Source organism: Ostrea edulis, chromosome 8 (assembly GCF_947568905.1).
Source record: "Ostrea edulis chromosome 8, xbOstEdul1.1, whole genome shotgun sequence".
NCBI lineage: Eukaryota > Metazoa > Mollusca > Bivalvia > Ostreida > Ostreidae > Ostrea > Ostrea edulis.
This window is the reverse complement of record NC_079171.1, coordinates 45,464,494-45,485,644: the sequence shown is the minus strand read 5'-3', so window position 1 is coordinate 45,485,644 and position 21,151 is coordinate 45,464,494. Positions and strand designations below refer to the sequence as shown.

The window sequence follows — 21,151 nt, the reverse complement described above, 5'->3', positions numbered from 1 at the left end:
CTTAAATCCGCCACTGTTTCTTGTATACTCATTAGAGTTTACATATACTCTATATTTAAAAATTATATACTGTATTTGTAAAATTAATAGTATGCTAATGTGGGCCAACATTATACAACAATAATCTGCAGGTGAAGAGATTTGGAAGTTTTATAAATCAACTGAAATGACATTAATATCAATATTGAAGTAGTTTAGCTAACCTGAGAAGTGCTAAAGTAGAACCTGCTTGAAGCAATATAACAAACTGAATAGCATACAATGCTGTGAACTGCCAGCTATTTGGCGTCTATTCTTCGTGCCTGCAACACACAAACACCGCAGACCAGTTCGAATGATGGAATTTTAAAATAGACCTTGCTTAGTCAGCAATCTAAAACCTGATTTAAACGTACGGGTGAAAGTTTGGGATAAACTTATCTATCTACCTGAATACAATAAACAATGCAACCTATCATTCAGTCAAATGTGATATGACTTGTGTCATACCGATTTTTAGGCCGTTCTTGGTACACTGATTTAGACTACGGAAATCCCCATTTACTTGATCAGGATATACGGCTCACGGCGGTGACCGGTCGACAGGGGATGTTTACTCCTACACCCATGGGACCTTAGGGGCGAGGCAAAACTGCCCAAAAATTCGCAAATTTTCAAAAATCTCCTTCTCTAGAACCCCAGATGTGTAAGAAAAACCACATGCATAGTGATGAAGAGCAGGAAGGCCTCTACCAACATTGTAAATTTAATGATCCCCGAGGTAGGGATTTTGACCCCAGGGCGGGAACGAACTTAGTATATAGTGTTTTTATGTAAAACATTTAACTAATATCTTTAGTGCTATTGATACTAAATTGAAACTAAATGAATATTTAGAAAGAACAGGGAGTATTTTACCAAAATCGTAGATTTGGTGATCCCAGGGGTAGGGGTTTGGTACATTATATTAGGGTTGGGCCAAAATGGTCAGTTATTAGATTGTGAAGATTATTTTTTTTAACTTCTTCATAACCATCATTCCAATTCTTTTCAAAGTTGGTATGAACCATCATTGGGACACAGGGGGGGGGGGGGGGGGCATAAATTGTACATTTCAGGACTCCTGCACGCCTGGGACCCTAGGGGTGGGGCAAAAACTGCCCAAAATTGACCAATTTCTAAAAACATTCTTCTCTATAACCGCACACGTGTAAGAAAAACTAAATACATAATGATGTCAAGCAGGAAGGCCTCTACCAAAATTGTAAAATTGGTGATCCCAGGGATAGGGGTTTGGTGATCCCAGGGATAGGGGTTTGGTGATCCCAGGGATAGGGGTTTGGTGATCCCAGGGATAGGGGTTTGGTGATCCCAGGGATAGGGGTTTGGTGATCCAAGGGATAGGGGTTTGGTGATCACAGGGGTAGGGGTTTGGTGATCCCAGGGGTAGGGGTTTGGTGATCCCAGGCATAGGGGTTTGGTGATCCCAGGGATAGGGGTTTGGTGATCCCGGGGATAGGGGTTTGGTGATCCCAGGGATAGGGGTTTGGTATTAAGGTGGGGCCAAAGTGGTTAGTTATTAGATGCGTGAAGAATATAATCTTTTAACTTCTTGATAACTACCATTCCAATTCCTTTCAAATTTGATATTAGGTATCTTTGGATAAAGGGGTCATAAAAATTGTACATTTTAGGATTCCTGCACCCCTGGAGCCTTTGGGACAGGGCAAAAATTGCCCAAATATTGACCAATTTTCAAAGATCTTCTTCTCTAAAACCGCACAGATGTAAGAAAAACTAAATGCATAGTGATGTAGCTCAGGCAAGCTTCTACCACAATCGTAAATTTCATGATCTCCGGTGTAGGGGTTCTGACACCAGGGTGGGGCCAAACTTACTATATAGTGTTTAAGTGTAAAATACTTAAAACACCTTTAGTGCTATTAACATTAAATTGAATCTAAATGGTATTTAGAAAGAGCAAGTACATGTAGTCTTTTGACAAAATTTGATTATCCCAGTGGTAGGGGTTCTGACCTTAGGGTGGGGCCAAACTTCGAACATAGTATTTATGTGTAAGATTGTTGATACTGTACAAAATCTAAATGCATACTTAGGAATACCAGAAAAGGATGTACAAAAAATGGTGAATTTCACAACCCAGGGTTTTAACTGTAGGATGGGTCCAAATTACACATATGTTTTCATGTTAATACATCTTTTATTTTATGTAAACCATTTCATCAATATATGCACCTTTTTTGGGCATTGACGTTTTAAGAACACATCTTGTTTTATAGTGCTGCTGAACATTAAAATTTAGCTTAGATATGCAGAACAGGATTTTTTCTAGGTTTCATAGCCCTTGGGACTAGTGATACTTTTTTCACTAGTATTCAGGTGACCTATAAGGCCTGTGGGCCTCTTGTTAGATAATAGTGATGAGTATCGCAAGTGTTTTTACAATCTCATGATGATATCACGATATTTCATGACATTCTATTTTTCCTTAATTCTCTGTGATTTCCATTACTACTTTGGTTTAAAGCGCAGAAAGTCAAATTCAGTTTAAACATTTATTTCGTAAAAAAAAACATTTTGTAATAAAACAAAAAAATCAGATCAAACAATAATTAAATGACTCACAACCTGTATATATAGAGATATAACGATTCCTACGCGTTTTACCAAATACTCTCTCTCTCTCTCTCTCTCTCTCTCTCTCTCTCTCTCTCTCTCTCTCTCTCTCCATCGTATCGCAATACATACCGTGAGACAAATTATCGCGATATACCGGAAAATTCACACATCCCTAATAGATACTACTCCAGAGATACTTTAATAACGTTCAATCAGACACACTTAAAACACTCATTTACTGTGAATACACACGTTAATTACAAATCATAAACATTTGTTAACACAGCTGTTATCAATAAATGACTGTTGTAATTAACATGGTGTGTATCACCGTAATGAAAATGCAACACCGTGTTTTGATGTGTATTTGACACTGTTGAGGCGTGTAATCAACACTCTGTTTAGATATGTGATAAGCACCGTGTTTATCGATATCGAATTTTCTTCACTTTAGCAGTGTCAAACTCGGATACAAAGAGGTTGTCTCTGGTGTCCACACATAAACCATTAGGATGGTGAAAATGACGGTTCTGAATGTAACGGAGGAACTGTCCGTCCTGATCTAGAATATGGATGCGGTGGCTGTCCCAGTCTGCTGTCAGGATGTGACCCTGGCTGTCTGTAGCGATGCCAGCTGGATGGAATGATTTCTTGGTATTAGAGGGATGACCAGTGTATCTAAATCGGAGTTTTCCGGACTGATTGACCACCACAACTGCATTAGCATTGAAGTCAGCCACACAGACATCCAGGTTCCTGTTCTCACTGATGTTCTTGGGGTAATTTTCAGAGGAATAGAGAGGACGACCCTGATCATCAGACTGGATGCTTTGTTTCTTTGTGTAACCAGAGTAACGCGCAACTATGGATTTTCTTTCATCATCACTGGTCATGATAATCAGGAGATCATCTGCTGAAGTACTGCAGATACTGCGAGGTCTCCATCCGTCTAGTCTGATCATGGTCTCTATCTGATTATTCTTCACTAGGTTTACAGTTTTATCATTATAGTCAGTATAAACAAGATCTCCGGCCCGTGTCACTGCTATGTTAAAAGGTTCGTTCCCTGACTTGGTTTGTATTGATGCCAATAGTTTGCCTTGGAGGTTGAGGAGTTTCATGATTTTGTTATTCCCACATGTCCAGACTTGTTCTTCATTGAGACAACTAACGCTGCCTTGTCTGTCAAATCCAGTGTTTATGGTGCCGGCGAGTCGCGGTTCAACAAGCATTGGTTTGACTGTTGTTAGGGATAATGATGACAACGTACCAAACATTTCATCAAGTTTTTCTGTTTTAATCGTTGGAGTAGACAACCTTGGCATTGTAACTTTGGTTTCAGAAGGCAGCTCATTGAATTCATCGTTTCTAGATCTGTAAGTGAATGTTAAGGAGATATCATTGCTGTCCAGAATGTTTTTGAGTTTTAGAATGACCCGTTTGATTTCAGCAATTTTGTGCGTGATTTCGTCTGTATGTTTCTGTAAAACAGCCAGGTGTTTATTTTTCTTCTCCTTGATATCCGATTTCCGTCGGTTAATAAAGGCGGTGATCTGCCGTTGCAAGATTTCTCCATGTTGATCAGCAGCTGTGGACAGGTTTAAATAATTTGTTTCTGTCTCGGCTTTCCCTTTTTGGGCATTGGAGGCCATTTCTTCGTATCGGGGATAAATTTTGTTCTCTAGTTCATATAAATCTTTTTGCAAGCGTTGTTTTTTCGAGCTAAGTTTTCCCAAAATATCCGATACATCGTGACTTTTGTGTTTACCTGAGACGAGACAGGAAGTGCAAACAGGAACGTCACATTCCTCACAATAAAGTTCGCAATCTTTTTCGGTGTGTTTCAGACATTTTGCGTGTTTAGGAGTAAACTTTCTGTTGAAATACGAAACGACATTGTGTCTTTTAGAGTAATCTGAGAGATGTTTACTGACACAATTACTACAAAGATCGGTATGGCAAAGTTCACAATAGTTTTGTACGGGGTCAGTTTCACAGAGGTCACACAGTAGGACGTCCTGCGCACTACGTCGCGGGTCCATCTTTGCGGTCACATGGGCAGTTTACTGTTAATAAAAGAAATGAACTTTAATGTTTATTGGTTAAAACTTGACTGATGTTTAATTAGTAATAAAAAAGCATATTAATGCATTACACTTCTTGAAAAAACACACCTTTTAATTTGACTTAAAAAATGTATACATGCATTGCACAATAGACGAAATGTATGTCTAGGCTTCTTGATTGTGTCATACAGGAGATATACTCAAAGGAAGAATGAATTAATTTCCACAGAAAAAGGTAAAATTTAACTACAATTTAGGATAATTTCAGATATAAAGCCGGATTGTTAAAAAATAAATAAAACTTAACAGATAGAATGCATAATATAGATATAAAATACCCTCCCACTTCACCCAAACTCACTTGAAATTAAAGTGATCGCTGTAATCATATCTAGCTGTTTTAATAATTTGACGCATTCAAACAATTATCTAATACTTTTCTAACAATTGTAGAGACAGTGCAACTCATAATGTAAGATAATGTTGTCTAACCTGTAAATACCCAACCTGAGGTCTTCACAGCTGCGTCTTCCTCGTATGTCTACTAGGTTATGATGATTGACTTAAATGTGCGGGTCCTGCTACACTATATATATATATATACCCCGTCTGTCCACGTGATTCAAACGGGAAGTGTGGTGATTTACCAAATTTGGACCAAACTTCAGTTATTTTATTCATTTACAACTTAGCTTACATAAATGATTACTTTTACAATATTTAATGTCCTCTCCAGAATTTTCCACTCATATAGAAACGTCACTATTGCCGGGGAAGGTGTGCAAAATTTAGGCATATGCTCGGCGCTTACGGCCTTTGAGCAGGGAGGGATCTTTATTATGCGACACCTGCTGTGACACGGGACTTCCGTTTTCGCCCCACATTAAATCGCCTCTTGCGACAAGCAGGGATTGCTGAGTACCTATTTTAACCGGATCCTCACGGGATGAAAGAGTTATGTATAAAGAAAATAACTAATTGGTTGGTTAATATTCCCTCTTAAATACTCCCATGATTGTTTTGAATGAAAGCTGTTGATCATAATTTATGTAGGTGTATAACGATTTATAAGCTGCTTAAGCACACTAGAGCAGTTAAAGGACGCAACGCATGTTTCTAAACGTTTTCATTTTTTCAGCAAAATTAATACTTCTTATGCCTAAAACTACTTTCAATGTGTTTTAAATGAAAGATTTTGCGTAGTTATCGAGTTTGAGAGCGATGAAATTCAAATCTTGCGATATGCATATTTTCTTTCGCTAGTTTACGCGCCATTATGTGTGACGTCATATGCGCCCTCGGGTTGAAAACATCTATTAGCCAGTTCATAAACAGATTAGATTTAATCGACAATTATCACGTTAACGGCTTGTAAATAATAATGCATTAAGATGTTTTGTGCCGTGCTCGGGTGTACTAGTAGTCGGTAGAAAGGATTTATACTGAGTATTTTTCTAGTTTTCGAAGGATGGTACGAGAAAAAAGACGTGGATAATTTTTTTGTTAGAGCAAGAACTTTACCTTAAAAAACACACCCAGTCACCTTTTCAAAAACCGCTTGGAGAGAGACCCTAATAAACTGCGAGAAAATGGATATATCGAAGCTATAAGCACTGGTAGGCCTATAGCATATATTCTGATTTGCTCTTCAAATTCAATACGTACTCGGATCAACTGACCTTCACCTTGTAACAACATATATCGACGATACAATGTAACTTCTACCAACTGGTAGATTTACCCAAAAAAATTAAAGATACAAAATAATTGAACTTTTAATTATACAAATAATAGAATATTGTATTTCCTAACTTTAAATTGAATCATAAAATTATTTCCTTATTGAACTTGTAGCATCTTGAGTGCGTCAGTATATAACGCCGTGATCCCACTTTGTAAATTCCTAAAGACGTGCAGATCACAATTCAAAAATAGTAATAAGATTGCTTTATCAAATAAAATAATGTGATTACCACTTTAAATTTAATCATTTTTATTGATTTGTGTGTGTGTTGTCTTTTTCTTTCTTTCCGAAATGCACTCGTGATAATAGCTTGGCATAGGGCCTAGTTGTAAACAATTTAACGTAGCATAATTTGTCTAATCCAAAAATAAATTATGATTGCACTGTTTATTTTAGAAAAACAGCGCCAATTACAGATGTATAAAGGAATAACATCACCAAACAGTTTGTAGACAGCGACCCATATAAACATTATTTACTCACAATATTGCCGATTTCATACACCCTTTACTCGCTATATTTGGGTATTTACATCGTTATATGCGTGCTCTGGTGGCGAAAATGTATAAAGCTCGGAAAATTTGTCAACATCAATTTAAATGTTGCCCATGGTAAATAAATTAGGCCCCTAAAAGTTGAGTTTTTAATAATATCTCGCAGTACTTTCACAATCCGAAGGGCGCATGTGACGTCACTATACCACGTGATTACCTATCTAATTAACTAGACTTTTTGAAATCGGGGCGTAGATTTAAGTCTGTATTGTGGTTAATTATCGCAAAATGTCGGCTAACGAACTATTAGAATTAATTACTATAAGCATAAAGAAGACGAAATGCATGTAATGTTGTATACTTTGAAAACATGAGACGTGTCCTTTAAGCATTATCCCCCTATCCCACTCACCCACCAACCCAACCCAACAACAGTCAACCTCTAAACAAAACATACAAAATGATGAAATAAATGTTTGGTAAGTTTGACTTTAAGTAATTAAGCATTGCTTTACAATGATTAACGAACAAGTTTTACGACTAATGTTTCTGCTTCTTGTCTGTCACTGAGCTCAATATTTTCCATTAGGTAGAAAAGAGCGGTAAAATAAAAGCTTATCTTGCACAAAATTTCTGTTTTAATGGATATCTCAAATTTCATTTTAGTTGACACTTCAAGATTCCACCCGGTCGTAAGCTCAGTGGTAGAGCGTCCTCCTTGTTACCGGGAGGTTCAACACGTGTCAAACCTAAGACGTTAAGAAATAGTTAGTGATTGCTTCTTCGCCAAACGTTCGGCATTTAGAAGTAAGAATCACGGGTCTTTCAGATATGACCTTAAAAACGAAGGTCGTGAGCGCTAAGCATACATGTGGTTTAAATTTGTGTTGCTTATCCTACATCTAGTGACGTATCACTATGAGAGCAAAATTATCAAAGGGACGTAAACAATCAATCAAGATTCGAGTCTTGTATTATTCTTAACACTGTTTACAGAGACTGTGTGATCTATAAATGTAGGTTAAATATCCCTTCGCAAGGATTTAAGTCAGGGAAATATTTTATCCTCCCCAGAATTTATTTCCTTGATACTTATCGGCTATCATAAATAACCAATCAGAATCATGGAGTTTTCTCTTTCCGTATTACAAGATGCAATCTCGTCGAAGAAAATCTATTTTGGTATTAATCAGCTTTCATTGAAACAAAGGATGTACAATCAAGGAAATTGTTTTCTCGTCAGTACGAGATACGGCACGGTAGGGGGAAAACCCGATTGCGATCAAGGAAAGTTGTTCTGTTCAGTTTCAGATACGGTGTCGTAGAGAGAGAAAAAAGATTACAATCAAGGAAAATTCTTGTCGTTTGTACGAGATGCGGTGTTATAGAAAAAAAACTTCCCTGATACCAATTAATCTGCTTTAGTTAGACCAATCTGCTTTAATTAGACCAATCTGCTTTCATTAGAATAATAATTAGAATCAGAATCAAGGATTTTTTCTCTCTGGTTATTACAAGATAAAATCTTGTAGAAAAAAATTCTTGATGCTAATAATCTTTTGCACATACAAGTATTACTGAGCTCTCTGAAATATCCCATTGGTACATGATTGATTTCTTTATCACGTAGAGTGAAAGAAATGTTTCCACTGCAACGTTTTCGTGATCGAGAACTGCAAAGAGCAAATTATTAATGAAGGTAATTCAATGAGACTTTGAGTCTCGTGATAAATCCTGAAAAGTGAATGTGAAATCATATTTACAACATGTACAGCGAAATGTCTAAATGCCCCCTCAGAAAACTGGTCCTCCCTAAATATCGACCAATTGTTTTAAGAGTCTGACTAAATTTAAGATTGTCTCACTAAACCTCTCTATTTGGATGTTCTTGATAGTGTCCGTATAAAATTCTGATGCTGTAGGTGTTTTCTATTTTATCTGTGGGAACAGAGAGAGAGAGAGAGAGAGAGAGAGAGAGAGAGAGAGAGAGAAGAATGGCATGATTGAGAGAGAGAGAGGGGGGGAGGGGGAGAATGACACGATTGAGAACTGTTCTCGACCGCAGGATCTATTTGGTGGCTGTGATTGAAAGTGCTCATGGGGAAGGTAACAAATCATCATTTTTGTATTGTTCTGGATTTTTTTAATCCAAAACAATACGTCGTTCAAATCTTACTTATTCAGTGGTAAATATGATTTAACGTACGACTTATCTAACCGGGCTCACAGCGGGTGTAACCGGTCGACAGGGGATACTCACTCCTCCTAGACACCTGATCCCACCTCTGGTATATCCAGGGGTCCGTGTTCGCCCGGTCCTTCATTTTTATGAGTAAAACTGTTTTGTTCGTCGTGAGGAAGGGACAGTTGTCTGTAGAATGTATCGAATTGTCCCTCTCGTTGGTCATATTAGTGCCTTCTGTGTATTTTCTTTGACCTAGGTCCGATATTTCTACAGTGTAGGTATTTGTTGTTGATGGTTTTTGGTGCGGTTTTGTATCGACATCGCACACGCTAAAACGCTATGTCAGAACATCGATATAATAACTTACTTTAACAGACGTTTTGATGACATATGATTGATTGTATTTGTTTAACGTCCCATTAGAGAAATTTTCACTCATATCGAGACGTCACTAATGTCGCTGAAGGGCTGCGACATTTAGGTCTATGCTCAGCGTTTATGGCCTCTGAGCAGGGAGGGATCTTTGTCGTGTCACACCTGTTGTGACACGGGATCTCAGTTTTAGTTGTCTCATCCGAATGACCCCCGCATTTAGTCGACTCTTACGACAAGCAAGGGGTACTGAGGATCTATTGTAACCCTGATCTTTAAGGATTGATTGTTTGAATATTGTTTAACGTCCCTCTCGAGAATATTTCACTCATATGGAGACGTCACCATTGCCGGTGAAGAGTGCAAAATTTCGGCTTATGCTCGGCGCTTACGGTCTTTGAGCAGGGAGGGATCTTTATCGTGTAACACCTGCTGTGACACAGGACCTCGGTTTTTGCGGTCTCATCCGAAAGACCGCCATATTTAGTCGCCTCTTACGACAAGCAAGGGGTACTGAAGAGCTATTCTAACTCAGATCCCCACGGGAAGGATCCCCAAGGAACTTGATGGAAGATCAATCTAAAGTCAATTTAAAATGACATACCAGGGGTATGGATTTTTAGACTATCGCATCATGAAAATAATTAGGTATTTTCATGATATTAAAATGATGGTTAAATTAAACTCGCGACTTAATCGGAATATTACAGCGTAGGTTCTATGTCCCCCGTGATCTTCATTAAACTTTTCTGTTTCAAATCAGAGGAATATATTATAGCAATGAACATAATGAACTCTTCAAAAGGTTTGCTCATCTTTGTGATTTTCAGTTCGTCATGCACTAATTGTAAATTAATTTCAAATGATTACAGTGAGTAGAAATATTCAAAATTAGAGAATTTCGTACATGCAAGGTGAAGATAACGAACAGTGATCAATCTCGTAACTCCTATAAGCAATACAAAATAAATAGTTGGGCAAACACGGACCCCTGGACACACCAGAAGTGGGATCAGGTGCCTAGGAGGAGTAAGCATCCTCTGTTGACCAGTCACACCCGCCGTGAGCCCCATATCCTGATCAGGTAAACGGAGTTATCCGCAGTCAAAATCAGTGTGCCAAGAACGGCTTAACACCCGCCTATGTATAATAATGCGATTACCAACTTGCAAATCACCCACCGTTACCCAGAGATATTTCTGTCACATACAATTTCTTAATACAGAAAAATAGAATGTACATTCTTATAGATTGACAGATTTTGTCAATAAACTCCGAATCGCTTACTCCATGGTTGCACCTTTAATATTGTTTCATATGTGAGGTGAAGTCCGTAAGCTATCATAAAATCTTACTTGAATCTTACTTGATTAGTAAATATCGTACAATTCATTAAAAATATACTTTCGTTTTCGTTAAACTACCCTGAAATAGCAAAAATGAGAGTAAACAAGGTGGATCTAAGCCAGTTTTCTTTTCTTAATGACAACTTAGATAATACAATATGAGGTAAATATGTTGTTTATCGATATGATTGTTTGATGTTTTCCGCCACACTCAACATTTTTTTCAACTATCTGATGACGCCCAATTTTTAATAGTGGAAGAGAGAACCCAGATACAATGTCCTAGGAAGAGAACACCGACCTTCCGAGAGTAAACTAGGAAACTTTCTCACTTACCGGAGCGAGCATGAACTTAATCCTACAGAAGAAATAAGTTTTGATAAATCTTGAATGAATAAACTATGACTGTTCCTTTTCTTTAATCCGTGATCTTAGCCTTAAATCGGCCTTGTGGAAATTTCCAGAACGAAGCAACACTATAGACTCTTAGACTCTTAGGTCTATGTATAATCAATCGCACGTTCTCGAGAAGTCGTGACTGGTTTACAACATGATCAACATAAAATTGTCAGTGAAGGATTCAGAGGGCGGTTTTAGAAGTCCCCCCCCCCCACCACCACCACCACCTTCCGTCAGAAAATTGTGCAAACAAAAAATAACACATTTCGAGAGTGGAACCCTTCCCCTTTGAAAACCAAATTTAATGGTAGAACCACGCCCTTTTCACAAATCCTGAATCCGCCCCTGAAATGTAGAAGTTCAATGCTAGATACATTCATGTAAAACTTATACGGTACCAATTTTGATGCACCAGATGCGCATTTCGACAAATAATGTCTCTTCAGTGATGCTCAACCGAAATGTTTGAAATCCGAAATAACTATGAAGTTTTAGAGCTAAATATAGCCAAAACAGCGTGCCAAAAAAGTGGAGTATATATATATATATATATATATATATATATATATATATATATATATATACTCCACTTTTTTGGCATATATATATATTACAAAATTCTGTCACAATGGGTGGGAGAAGTTGGAAATTGACAATGCCGGTAATAGAGAGTGGTACTCACAGGTACTTGCTTAATATTAAATCCGCCACTGAATGTTCACCTTTTTTCATATCTTCCGCAATGTAACAAAAATTTGGGAAATTTGTAGTAAAATTTCTATGCCATGCTTATAGCAGGATTTGAGCTGTAGGGTTTCTTTAAATGATGTTTTTTACAACACTGTTCATTTGACATACTGTACGAAATCACCACCATTTGTTCATTCTGTTAACATCTACACACACGTAAGTGCAATAAACATATTATTTACTTACATATTGTTTGAAGTTTAGTGATAATAAACCTGGTAAAAGTAGATCAGAAACTTACTGTGGGTATCATCGTTTTCCCCGGCTTTGCCGCCCCCCCCCTACCCCACCCCACCCCACCCCACCCCCGATTGTGACAGTATGATGTTGTTTCATAAATAAAGAAAACAATTAAAATAAACATGCTGAGAAGGACTTGAATTATAATTTAATCCTTTCAAATTTTACACGATTCTTACAAACATAGTTACATAGCATGCTGATTAGTAAATGTCACATTATTTTCAAAATATTATCTTTGAATAGGTTTTAATCATATAAAAGCTTTTAACAAAAATATACGATGAACATAATGGAGAGAATTAAAGTCAACATAAAGGTATATATAGCTTAACCCAGCATTTTAATACACATCAAATGATTGATTGATTGTATATTGTTTAACGTCCCTCTCGAAAATATTTCACTCACTTGGAGACGTCACCACTGCCGGTGAAGGTCTGCTAAATTTAGGCTTATGCTCGGCGCTTAGGGCCATTGAACAAGGAGGGATCTTTATCGTGCCACACCTGTTGTGAAACGCGACCTCGGTTTTTGCGGTCTCATCCGAAAGACCACCCCATTTAGTCGCTTCTTACGACAAGTAAGGGGATACTGGGGACCCATTTTAACCCGGGTCTCCAGGGGATTAATGAACTTTGTTTACATTGACAACGTGCAGTACGGATCAACATCTGATGTCTGCATGTTCTAGACCATTTTTTAAAATATGTAGCATAAATAAAGTCAATATTTCAAATAACAAAAATTAATATCAGTGATAAATTGAATATGTTAATGGATATCTTTTAAAAGAAATGAATGTATAGAATGTTAGTCTTGGGTAAATGAATTATTTCAAATAACAAAAATTAATATCAGTGATAAATTGAATATGTTAATGGATATCTTTTAAAAGAAATGAATGTATAGAATGTTAAAGTCTTGGGTTAATGAATTATTGTTTTAGCAACGTTTAGGCAACTATATGTACCCCCCCCCCCCAAAAAAAACCAACCAATAACATCTGTATTTGCATGTATTACTGGTAATTAGCGCTAGAATCAAGAGTTATAAATCTACTCAAAATATTATGAATATATACTTGATGAGTGTGTAAATCTATACAAACACTAGCATCGTTTGTTTGTTTGAGGGTTTTTTTAGAAGGGAGTGGTAAATTTATGTTACGTTTGTATTCATTTATCTCCCAATATTGCTTGACCGCCGCGGTGGTCTAGAGGTTAGAATGTTCGCCCCGCATGCGGAAGGCTGGGGTTCGAATCCCGGCTGCGACAAACAGGTAGCGACAGTTCAATCAACATTACGCCTACCTATCTGTATTTTTAAAAAAACGGCAAGGTGCACAACACGCCCCTCCCCTCCCACGCAAAACCTGATTTTTCACGTGTCAATATTATTAAAATGTATGAATGCTAGTTACATTCAGTTTATAAAAGGGATACAAGTGAACAAGGCCTAATTATCTTGTTTTCCCTTGGTGATGCACCTTTTTATTTTCCAGTGCTTGGTTGGTTGTATACTATTTGATGTCCCGCTCGAGAATTTCTCACTCATATGGAGACTTCATCATTTGCTGGTGAGATTTTATATAGATTTTATCGGGTTATAGGCAATGTAAAACATTAGAAAATAAATGGGAAATCTTCAAATTTGGATCTAAAAAGGACAATAGCAGTACATGTAGCGAACAGTCTTTAGACAGTGCGGAGGGGAGCGCTACTCTTACGGTCACGAACTCGGTGTTACACGGGGGTTACAACATAAAGAGGTTTACTCTCAACATATCAATGAACATGTCCTTTATATTTGAGACACATGCTCTATTTTGCGTTTATTTTTTCATTATTATAACGTATTAATGTCTTCTTCACTTATGCTATTAATATAGGTTACATGTATTTGCAACCTAAAAGCAATACAATACACAATACGGAAATCTACGCAGAATTTACTTTTGAATAAATGAAGAATTTCCACCCGAAACTGTATCAGAAAGAAAATCGCTGGTGCGTATCATGAAAGAAAAGCGTGAGGAAGGTCACCACGTTCGACTGGTTTACAACAAATTTTATATTCATATCGTGTTGTACCGTCCAAAGATACCCGCAGACTTGGATTAGGTATTCGCCTGGGATAAACTTTGTGTGTGTTCATGGATTAGATCTAAATATAGCCAAAAACAGCGTGCCAAACAAGTGGAGCCAAATTCGTCCAAGGATAAGAGCTATAATAGTTTTGACTAGGCCTATGTTTATTAATTTACCAATATTAATGATTATATTACTTAAGGAGGTATGCTACACCAGAGAAATTAGATATGTATGAAAAGTGGAGGATATAACCAACAATATTTTGAAATTGTGATTTTTTTTAAAATTTACTTTATTTAGTCAAAAAATGCAGTTTTAGTCGAAAGCAATTTAAAACAATTTCTAAACCCCTGCTGAACTCGAACCCGCGATCTACAGTTCAGAAGTCCACATGCTAACTTACTGAGCTACTCAGCCAGTCGATAATGTTTTAAATGAATAGATATCTGACATATAGAGGGACGTTAAACAATATTCAATCAATCAATATACATACATCGTATATTTATCTTGAATGGAGAAAAACAAAATTTTGACGGAATGCTCAATACTGCGAGTCTCGATATTATATTTGTGTATTTGTATATATCTATATGTTGTGTATTCGCTTTGTGTAAACCCCCTCCCCCGGACTGCATTTTATAGTAGTCGAGAAAGATAGATGAAATGTAATTAATTAATTGTAAGTGATACATTGGATACATGTATTCAACCCACTCCAATGATACCAAAATCCCTATATTTTGTGTTTGTCAATGTTTTCGAGAAGTCACCCCCTCCCCCCCCCCCTTTTTTTTTTGAAAAACAATTTATGTATAGACCTATAATCTATTTCAGTCATTATGAATTAAAATACATATCGTAATACAAGTAAAACGTATAGCAAATTATCTTTCAGGTACCTTAATTATACCATTTAGAAATAATTTTGATGAGTAACATATTTTTAATTTCTTCTAGGACTAATACAAGTGCCTTGCACGAAATGTACATGTATATGAATCCCTATCTTAGCTACACAAACTGTTTCTGTTTTGTATTGTGTTTTCAAAAATGAAAGTAAATTAGTGTTCCCCAAACAACGAAATAGTTTTGTAAGCATTGCAGATATAGCAGCACACTGAACCGATCGACCCCCCCCCCCCCCCCCCCAACAAAAATGCCCAAACATCAGATGAATTTTGCACCACTCTGTACCTCACGGATTTTCATGACATACTATGTTGACGCGTTGTATGTATTTATATAGTGTGCGTAAAATTTTATATGAGTGAATAACCATCGTATGCTTTCTGACAAATAAATTGTTGTCTTTTAAAAATATAGAATTTTACACTCGCGCTAAATACGTCACTGATGTACGTACGTACTTAGGTGAATATTGTCGTCTGCTGTTACATGAAATATACCACCTGCCGTCAAATGAATGTGAATGGTAAAACATTAATGCTTGAACCTTCAAGGAATATACTGTTTATTAAAAGAATCATCCATCGTTATATAAACTATTTAAATGTAGTTTACCTGGTATGTAACATGAATTCTCACGAATCGTTGGTTGGTGCTATTTATATTTGTTTACACTATAGCCATAACAACAAAAATGGCATCCAGTCTGTAAGATGGGCTCAAATTTATCCGGATTTTTATTATTATGGTGATTTTGATAAATGTCAAACTGTTTAAATAAATAACCATATAAGCATTTATTACTTGAAAATATATTTACTACCCAAATGATTTTCGTTTCCTCTTCAACTGCTACTATCAACGCAAATTATGTCACGATGGCGAATTTGTTAGCATCTTTCAACTGATAATTTTACCCCTCTTCCATCGTCGCCAGGGATGAAACTAAGAAGAATTGGAAGCTATTTAGTAATTTAAATAAAATAAAAATTGTTCCGGGTGACGAGGGAAGAGGTGTTCAATTTCACTGGTTTATCTATACAAAAACGATGAAAACACCACAAACAGGCTCAAAGCCCTTATTTATTTGATTATGTATTACGCATGCGCATATATAAGTTGATGTCCATATGTTTTTGAGAGTTATTACGCGTTACTCTTTTAGAAATTTGACAGGAAAATATATGCAACGCAAAATAATTTTCCTCCATAAAAGCAGGGCAGAATTTGGCCAAAACCGTACCTACATGTACATGTACTTCGTTTTAAATGCGATATTCATCTGATATTTTTTATGTTCTTAATTTTTCCCGTCATTATAGAAGTCACTGTTACGACTTTTTGTAATAATCAGTTACTGATATATACAAACACAAGGATAAACAGAAAAAAGTTTTTATTTAGGTTCAACATGTTTTGTGATGACACAGATCTTCAAAGTAATAAATCGAAAACTGCCCAATATGTCAGACATCGAAAGGTGCAGGGCTGTTCTGGGTAGTTTGCGCCTTATAACTTTATAGTCAAAACATTTTACCGAAATTAGGTTGTACACTACCTGACAATGTCCAAGAAATCGGGCCACTGTTTTATCTGTTTCATATAGTGCATTACGTTTTGGATTATTGTGTTTGACGAGAAGAAACGACGTGTATTCATAATCAAATTGCCGCACTGGACAAACCACATTCGCAATACCGAGTTTCAAATTTTGGAATTATGAACGACCGTTCAGTTTGTCTTTGGTAAACTATGCGGTATGACGAGTTACAAATTCAGATCGAATGTCCAGGTCGTTTAACCGAATGTTTTGAACTTGTGTAATAAAATGCAAATCGGACAATTCCGAAATTCCCAAAGATGTTATCGCTCCAAACCAAAATACGAAGTTATACCGACTGGATTTCTATCTTTTCACATTATTTTGAATTTTATTCATTTCCTAAATATATTGTAACGCGCCTAGGTCGCAATTGCACTTTTGTACAATACGGGACCCAATGGTAGCGCTGTCAAAAATGTATACGACAGTATTTCGTATGATTTACTCGAGAATTACTCGTGTTAGACTCTCTATCTTGAAATGAAAATACTTGTTCAAGTTGACTGATTTAAATCTGAAATACCGTAGAATTGATCAAAACATTATTCTTGTGATACTGCACATGCAGAAGGAAATTGAACATTATTGTTTGTCTTTCTTAATTTGTTTTTTTTTTAATTTCATTTAGATTATTTTTACCCATTTCCCCCTTCTTAAAAGTTTTAGGTATTTCGGGTCTTTAGTGCGTTTCTCAAAATGGCAGAGTCAGGAGTTGATGTTTTGTGAAATAAGTGACCCCCGATACGGTGAACTTAGAGAATTTTATCAAAGTATGAGGAAGTAAGTAGCGTATTATTGATGTGAAATTTTAATTAACAGGTCCGAAATCTTCCACACTAGTCTAAATTTCGCTGATGTTATAGGAGAGAAACGACTCCGTAACCTGGATCGGTAAATCTCTTAGTAAAAATAAACAAGCAACCGATGTACTAACCCACTGAGCTACTCAGCTAAGTAATGATATTCGAAATCAATAGACAAATATCGCTGATATAATTTATATTTTCATTCATGTTTTAAAGGGAAGTCAGCCATTACGACAACGTAGAGTACCTCCTTAAGATTATATCGTCAATGAGAAAACTTTCATTATCTGATAGAAAAACTAGACAGAAAGTTCGTTAACAATTTAATAAAAATACTTCATAACACTAATGAATAAGTATGGTATGAAATAACACATTCCACACTATTACAAAATATTTTTCTTTGTTAGTATATATAATTCATGTGTAGTTACAGTGGATTACTGCACGAAGAACATGAGCAAAGACAGGTAACTCTGAAAATGTTTATGTACGGGTTAACTATCACCACCAATCCTCTGATAAGCATTATGTTAGTGTGGCCTTCAATTCGACTTTTAGATATATCGATGACGTTTTGTCTATTAACAATCATAACTTTCATTCATATGTCGATTTGATATATCCCTGTGAGCTCGAAATAAAGGAAACCACAGAGTCGTCCACTTCTGCTTCATACTTAGATATTTTATTGAAAGTAGACATTAACGGCAAACTGAAAACTCAATTCTATGACACACGGGATGATTTCAGCTTCTCCATCGTCAACTTCCCATATTTGTGTAGCAATATTCCATTATCACCTGCATATGGTGTTTATATATCTCAACTGATTCCATATGCAAGAGCTTGTTTCGGGTATAGTCAGTTTTTAAATCGAGGTAAGCTACTGACAAACAAGTTAATGGTACAGGGATTTCAACAGTCTCGATTTAAGTCAGCATTTCGAAAATTATATGGTCGTTATAACGATCTAGTTCGTCAATACAACCTCGCATTGGTTCAAATGCTGTCTGACGTGTTTCATACCGATTGTTAAGCCGTTCTTGGCACACTGATTTTGACTGCGTTTACCTGACCAGGATATAGGGCTCACGGCGGGTGTGACCGGTCAACAGGAGATGCTTACTCCTCCTAGGCACCTGATCCCACCTCTGGTGTATCCAGGGGTCCGTGTTTGCCCAACTATCTATTTTGTATTGCTTATTGGAGTTATGAGATTGATCACTGTTCGTTATCTCCACCTTGCATAGGAGTCATAGTGCAGAGTATTTATTATTTTATTCATTTACAAAGCGAAAAATTACATATAGCTGTACAATATTTGTGCTAATAATCATTGATAATATACTAATAAAAGACCTGCAAGGCTATAAAGAATATGATAAAACAATAGAAAGAATTTAAATAAAACATGATAGTAAAATCACGAGGTTCCTCCACGGATTTGTTTTCGTGTAAGTTGAGATAAAGGACATGGTAAGATGTTGACGGGATGCTGGAATGTATCTTCATCAAAACGTGAAGATCAATCTCATGATTCCTATAACTCATCGTTTGAATTGCAGTACGTACACGATACCCATTCATTCGTACTTTTCACATTGTCATCAAATCTGTTTAACATTAAAACAGGATGACGTCTTTTAAAAGAAACATTGATTATAAATTGAATTGGCAAATGTTGATGCTGTAAATTAAATGCGCCATTGTTTTAATTTTGTGTAGATATTCAGAAGAAAGCATGGAAATATAGAGATAAGCTATCGAGGAAAACAACACTTCAATCAGGAAACTACACTGGTCTTAATCTTCAACAATCATCTTAGGTAGGGCAATCAACTTTTACACGACAGTGAAGTGCAAGAATATGATATGGAGGAAGAAAATTGGTTCATATACAAGTATAAACAAGAACTATGCATGCATTATTCTTATGGTGTGGTCAATGAATTACTAGTGCCAGGGGGGCCCAAATATATCAATACATGTGTATGGTGACAAAAATAGACTGTGTTGTCTGCAAGGTGAATATAACGAACAGTGATCAATCTCTTAACCCCTACAAGCAATACAAAATAGATAGTTGGGCAAACACAGACCCCTGGACAAACCAGAGGTGGGATCAGGTGCCTAGGAAGAGTAAGCATCCCCTACGTTTAAAACTTCTACATTCGCTAAGACAAACACGTTTACTCTAGAGTCATAAATGGTTTTCTTTTATATACATAAACAACATGAAGCATATTTGCGTCTGTTATCGGTCACTTGACTATCAACAAAAGTATGGCTACCTCCATGGACTACGGAAGATATAAGTGAAAAGGTGAAGATAACAATTGTTGATTGGTTGTATGAAAGGTGAAGATAACGATTGTTGATTGGTTGTATGAAAGGTGAAGATAACGAACAGTGATCAAATTCATAACTCCTATAAACAATACAAAATAGATTAGGTAGTTGGGCAAACACGGATCCCTGGACTCTCCAGAGGTGGGATCAGGTGCCGAAGAGGAGTAAGGCATATATTGTTTAACGTCTCGCTCGAGAATTCTTCACTCATATGGAGAATATATGGCTGTAAAACTTAGACTTATGGTTGGCGCTTATGGCAATTGAGCAAGAAGGAATCTTTCTCGTGCTACACTTGCTGTGACATGGGACCTCGTTTTTGTTTCGGTCTCATCCGAAGAACCACCCCATTTAGTCGCCTCTTGCGACCAGTGATCAATGAAAGGTGAAGATATGGAACAGTAATCAATTTCGTAACTCCTGTAAGGAATATAAAATAGAGAGTTTGGCAAACACAGACCCCTGGGTATACCAAAAGTGGGACCATGTGTCTAGTAGGAGTAAGCATCCGATGTCGAATTGTCGCACTCGCCGTGAGCCCTATATCTTGATAAAGGGAGTAATCCGTAATCAGAATTAGTGTATCAAAAACATGAAACACATCAGACAGCATTTGACTATTTTATCATTTGTTATTTTGTTTTGTTTTTTTCTCACATTCTCATACAATGATGTAGAAAGATCCCTGTTCTGTATATCTAAGATAAATTTTAATCTTCAGTAGCGGTATATAGCAAGATGTATTCCGAAAACAACTGTTCCCGAAAATACGCATACCGACAATCAAGATCCCTGCACGGCTACCATGTCCTAAATCATAATGTATCGGATATGCAAGAAAATACGTTTGGAGTGTTTCTGGTTAGGAATTAGGAGACAACAAGCCGCTTCGACAGGTAGGGTCATCTGGATTTTTCAGGTTTATAGTAATTTAACCAATGTTGGCAAAAATTGGGAGATGTAGTCAGCTCTAGATAAGATTAATGTTCACGAAATAACCACAGTTACCCATATTCAAAGCGGCAAGACGACACGAGCTGATTTTCCGAGAGCAGAAGGGGGTTGAGTTTTTATTTCTCATGACTCCCGGTTCTCAGCATCAATATCGGCTCAATCATCCAAAGTAAGTTGACCACTCCAGGAACGATTTGTGCATGTTGAAATTTAAATTAT

The 21,151-nt window shown here is 36.7% G+C and overlaps 1 protein-coding gene across 1 annotated transcript; it reads right to left on the bottom strand.

The window, feature by feature from the left end:
- Positions 1 to 2,541: 2,541 nt before the first annotated feature.
- Positions 2,542 to 5,256, bottom strand: LOC125661341 (uncharacterized). Its single transcript, XM_048893319.2, has 2 exons — positions 5,178 to 5,256; positions 2,542 to 4,685 (listed from the first exon to the last, which is right to left on the bottom strand). Exon 2 carries the CDS (start codon positions 4,659 to 4,661, stop codon positions 3,045 to 3,047), a length of 1,617 nt encoding a protein of 538 aa, XP_048749276.1. The 5' UTR covers positions 4,662 to 4,685; positions 5,178 to 5,256; the 3' UTR covers positions 2,542 to 3,044.
- Between the last annotated feature and the right edge of the window lie 15,895 nt (positions 5,257 to 21,151).

Excerpts from the sequence above, each read along its gene's own strand:
- LOC125661341 (XM_048893319.2), bottom strand. The coding sequence starts at position 4,661 with ATGGACCCGCGACGTAGTGCGCAGGACGTCCTACTGTGTGACCTCTGT.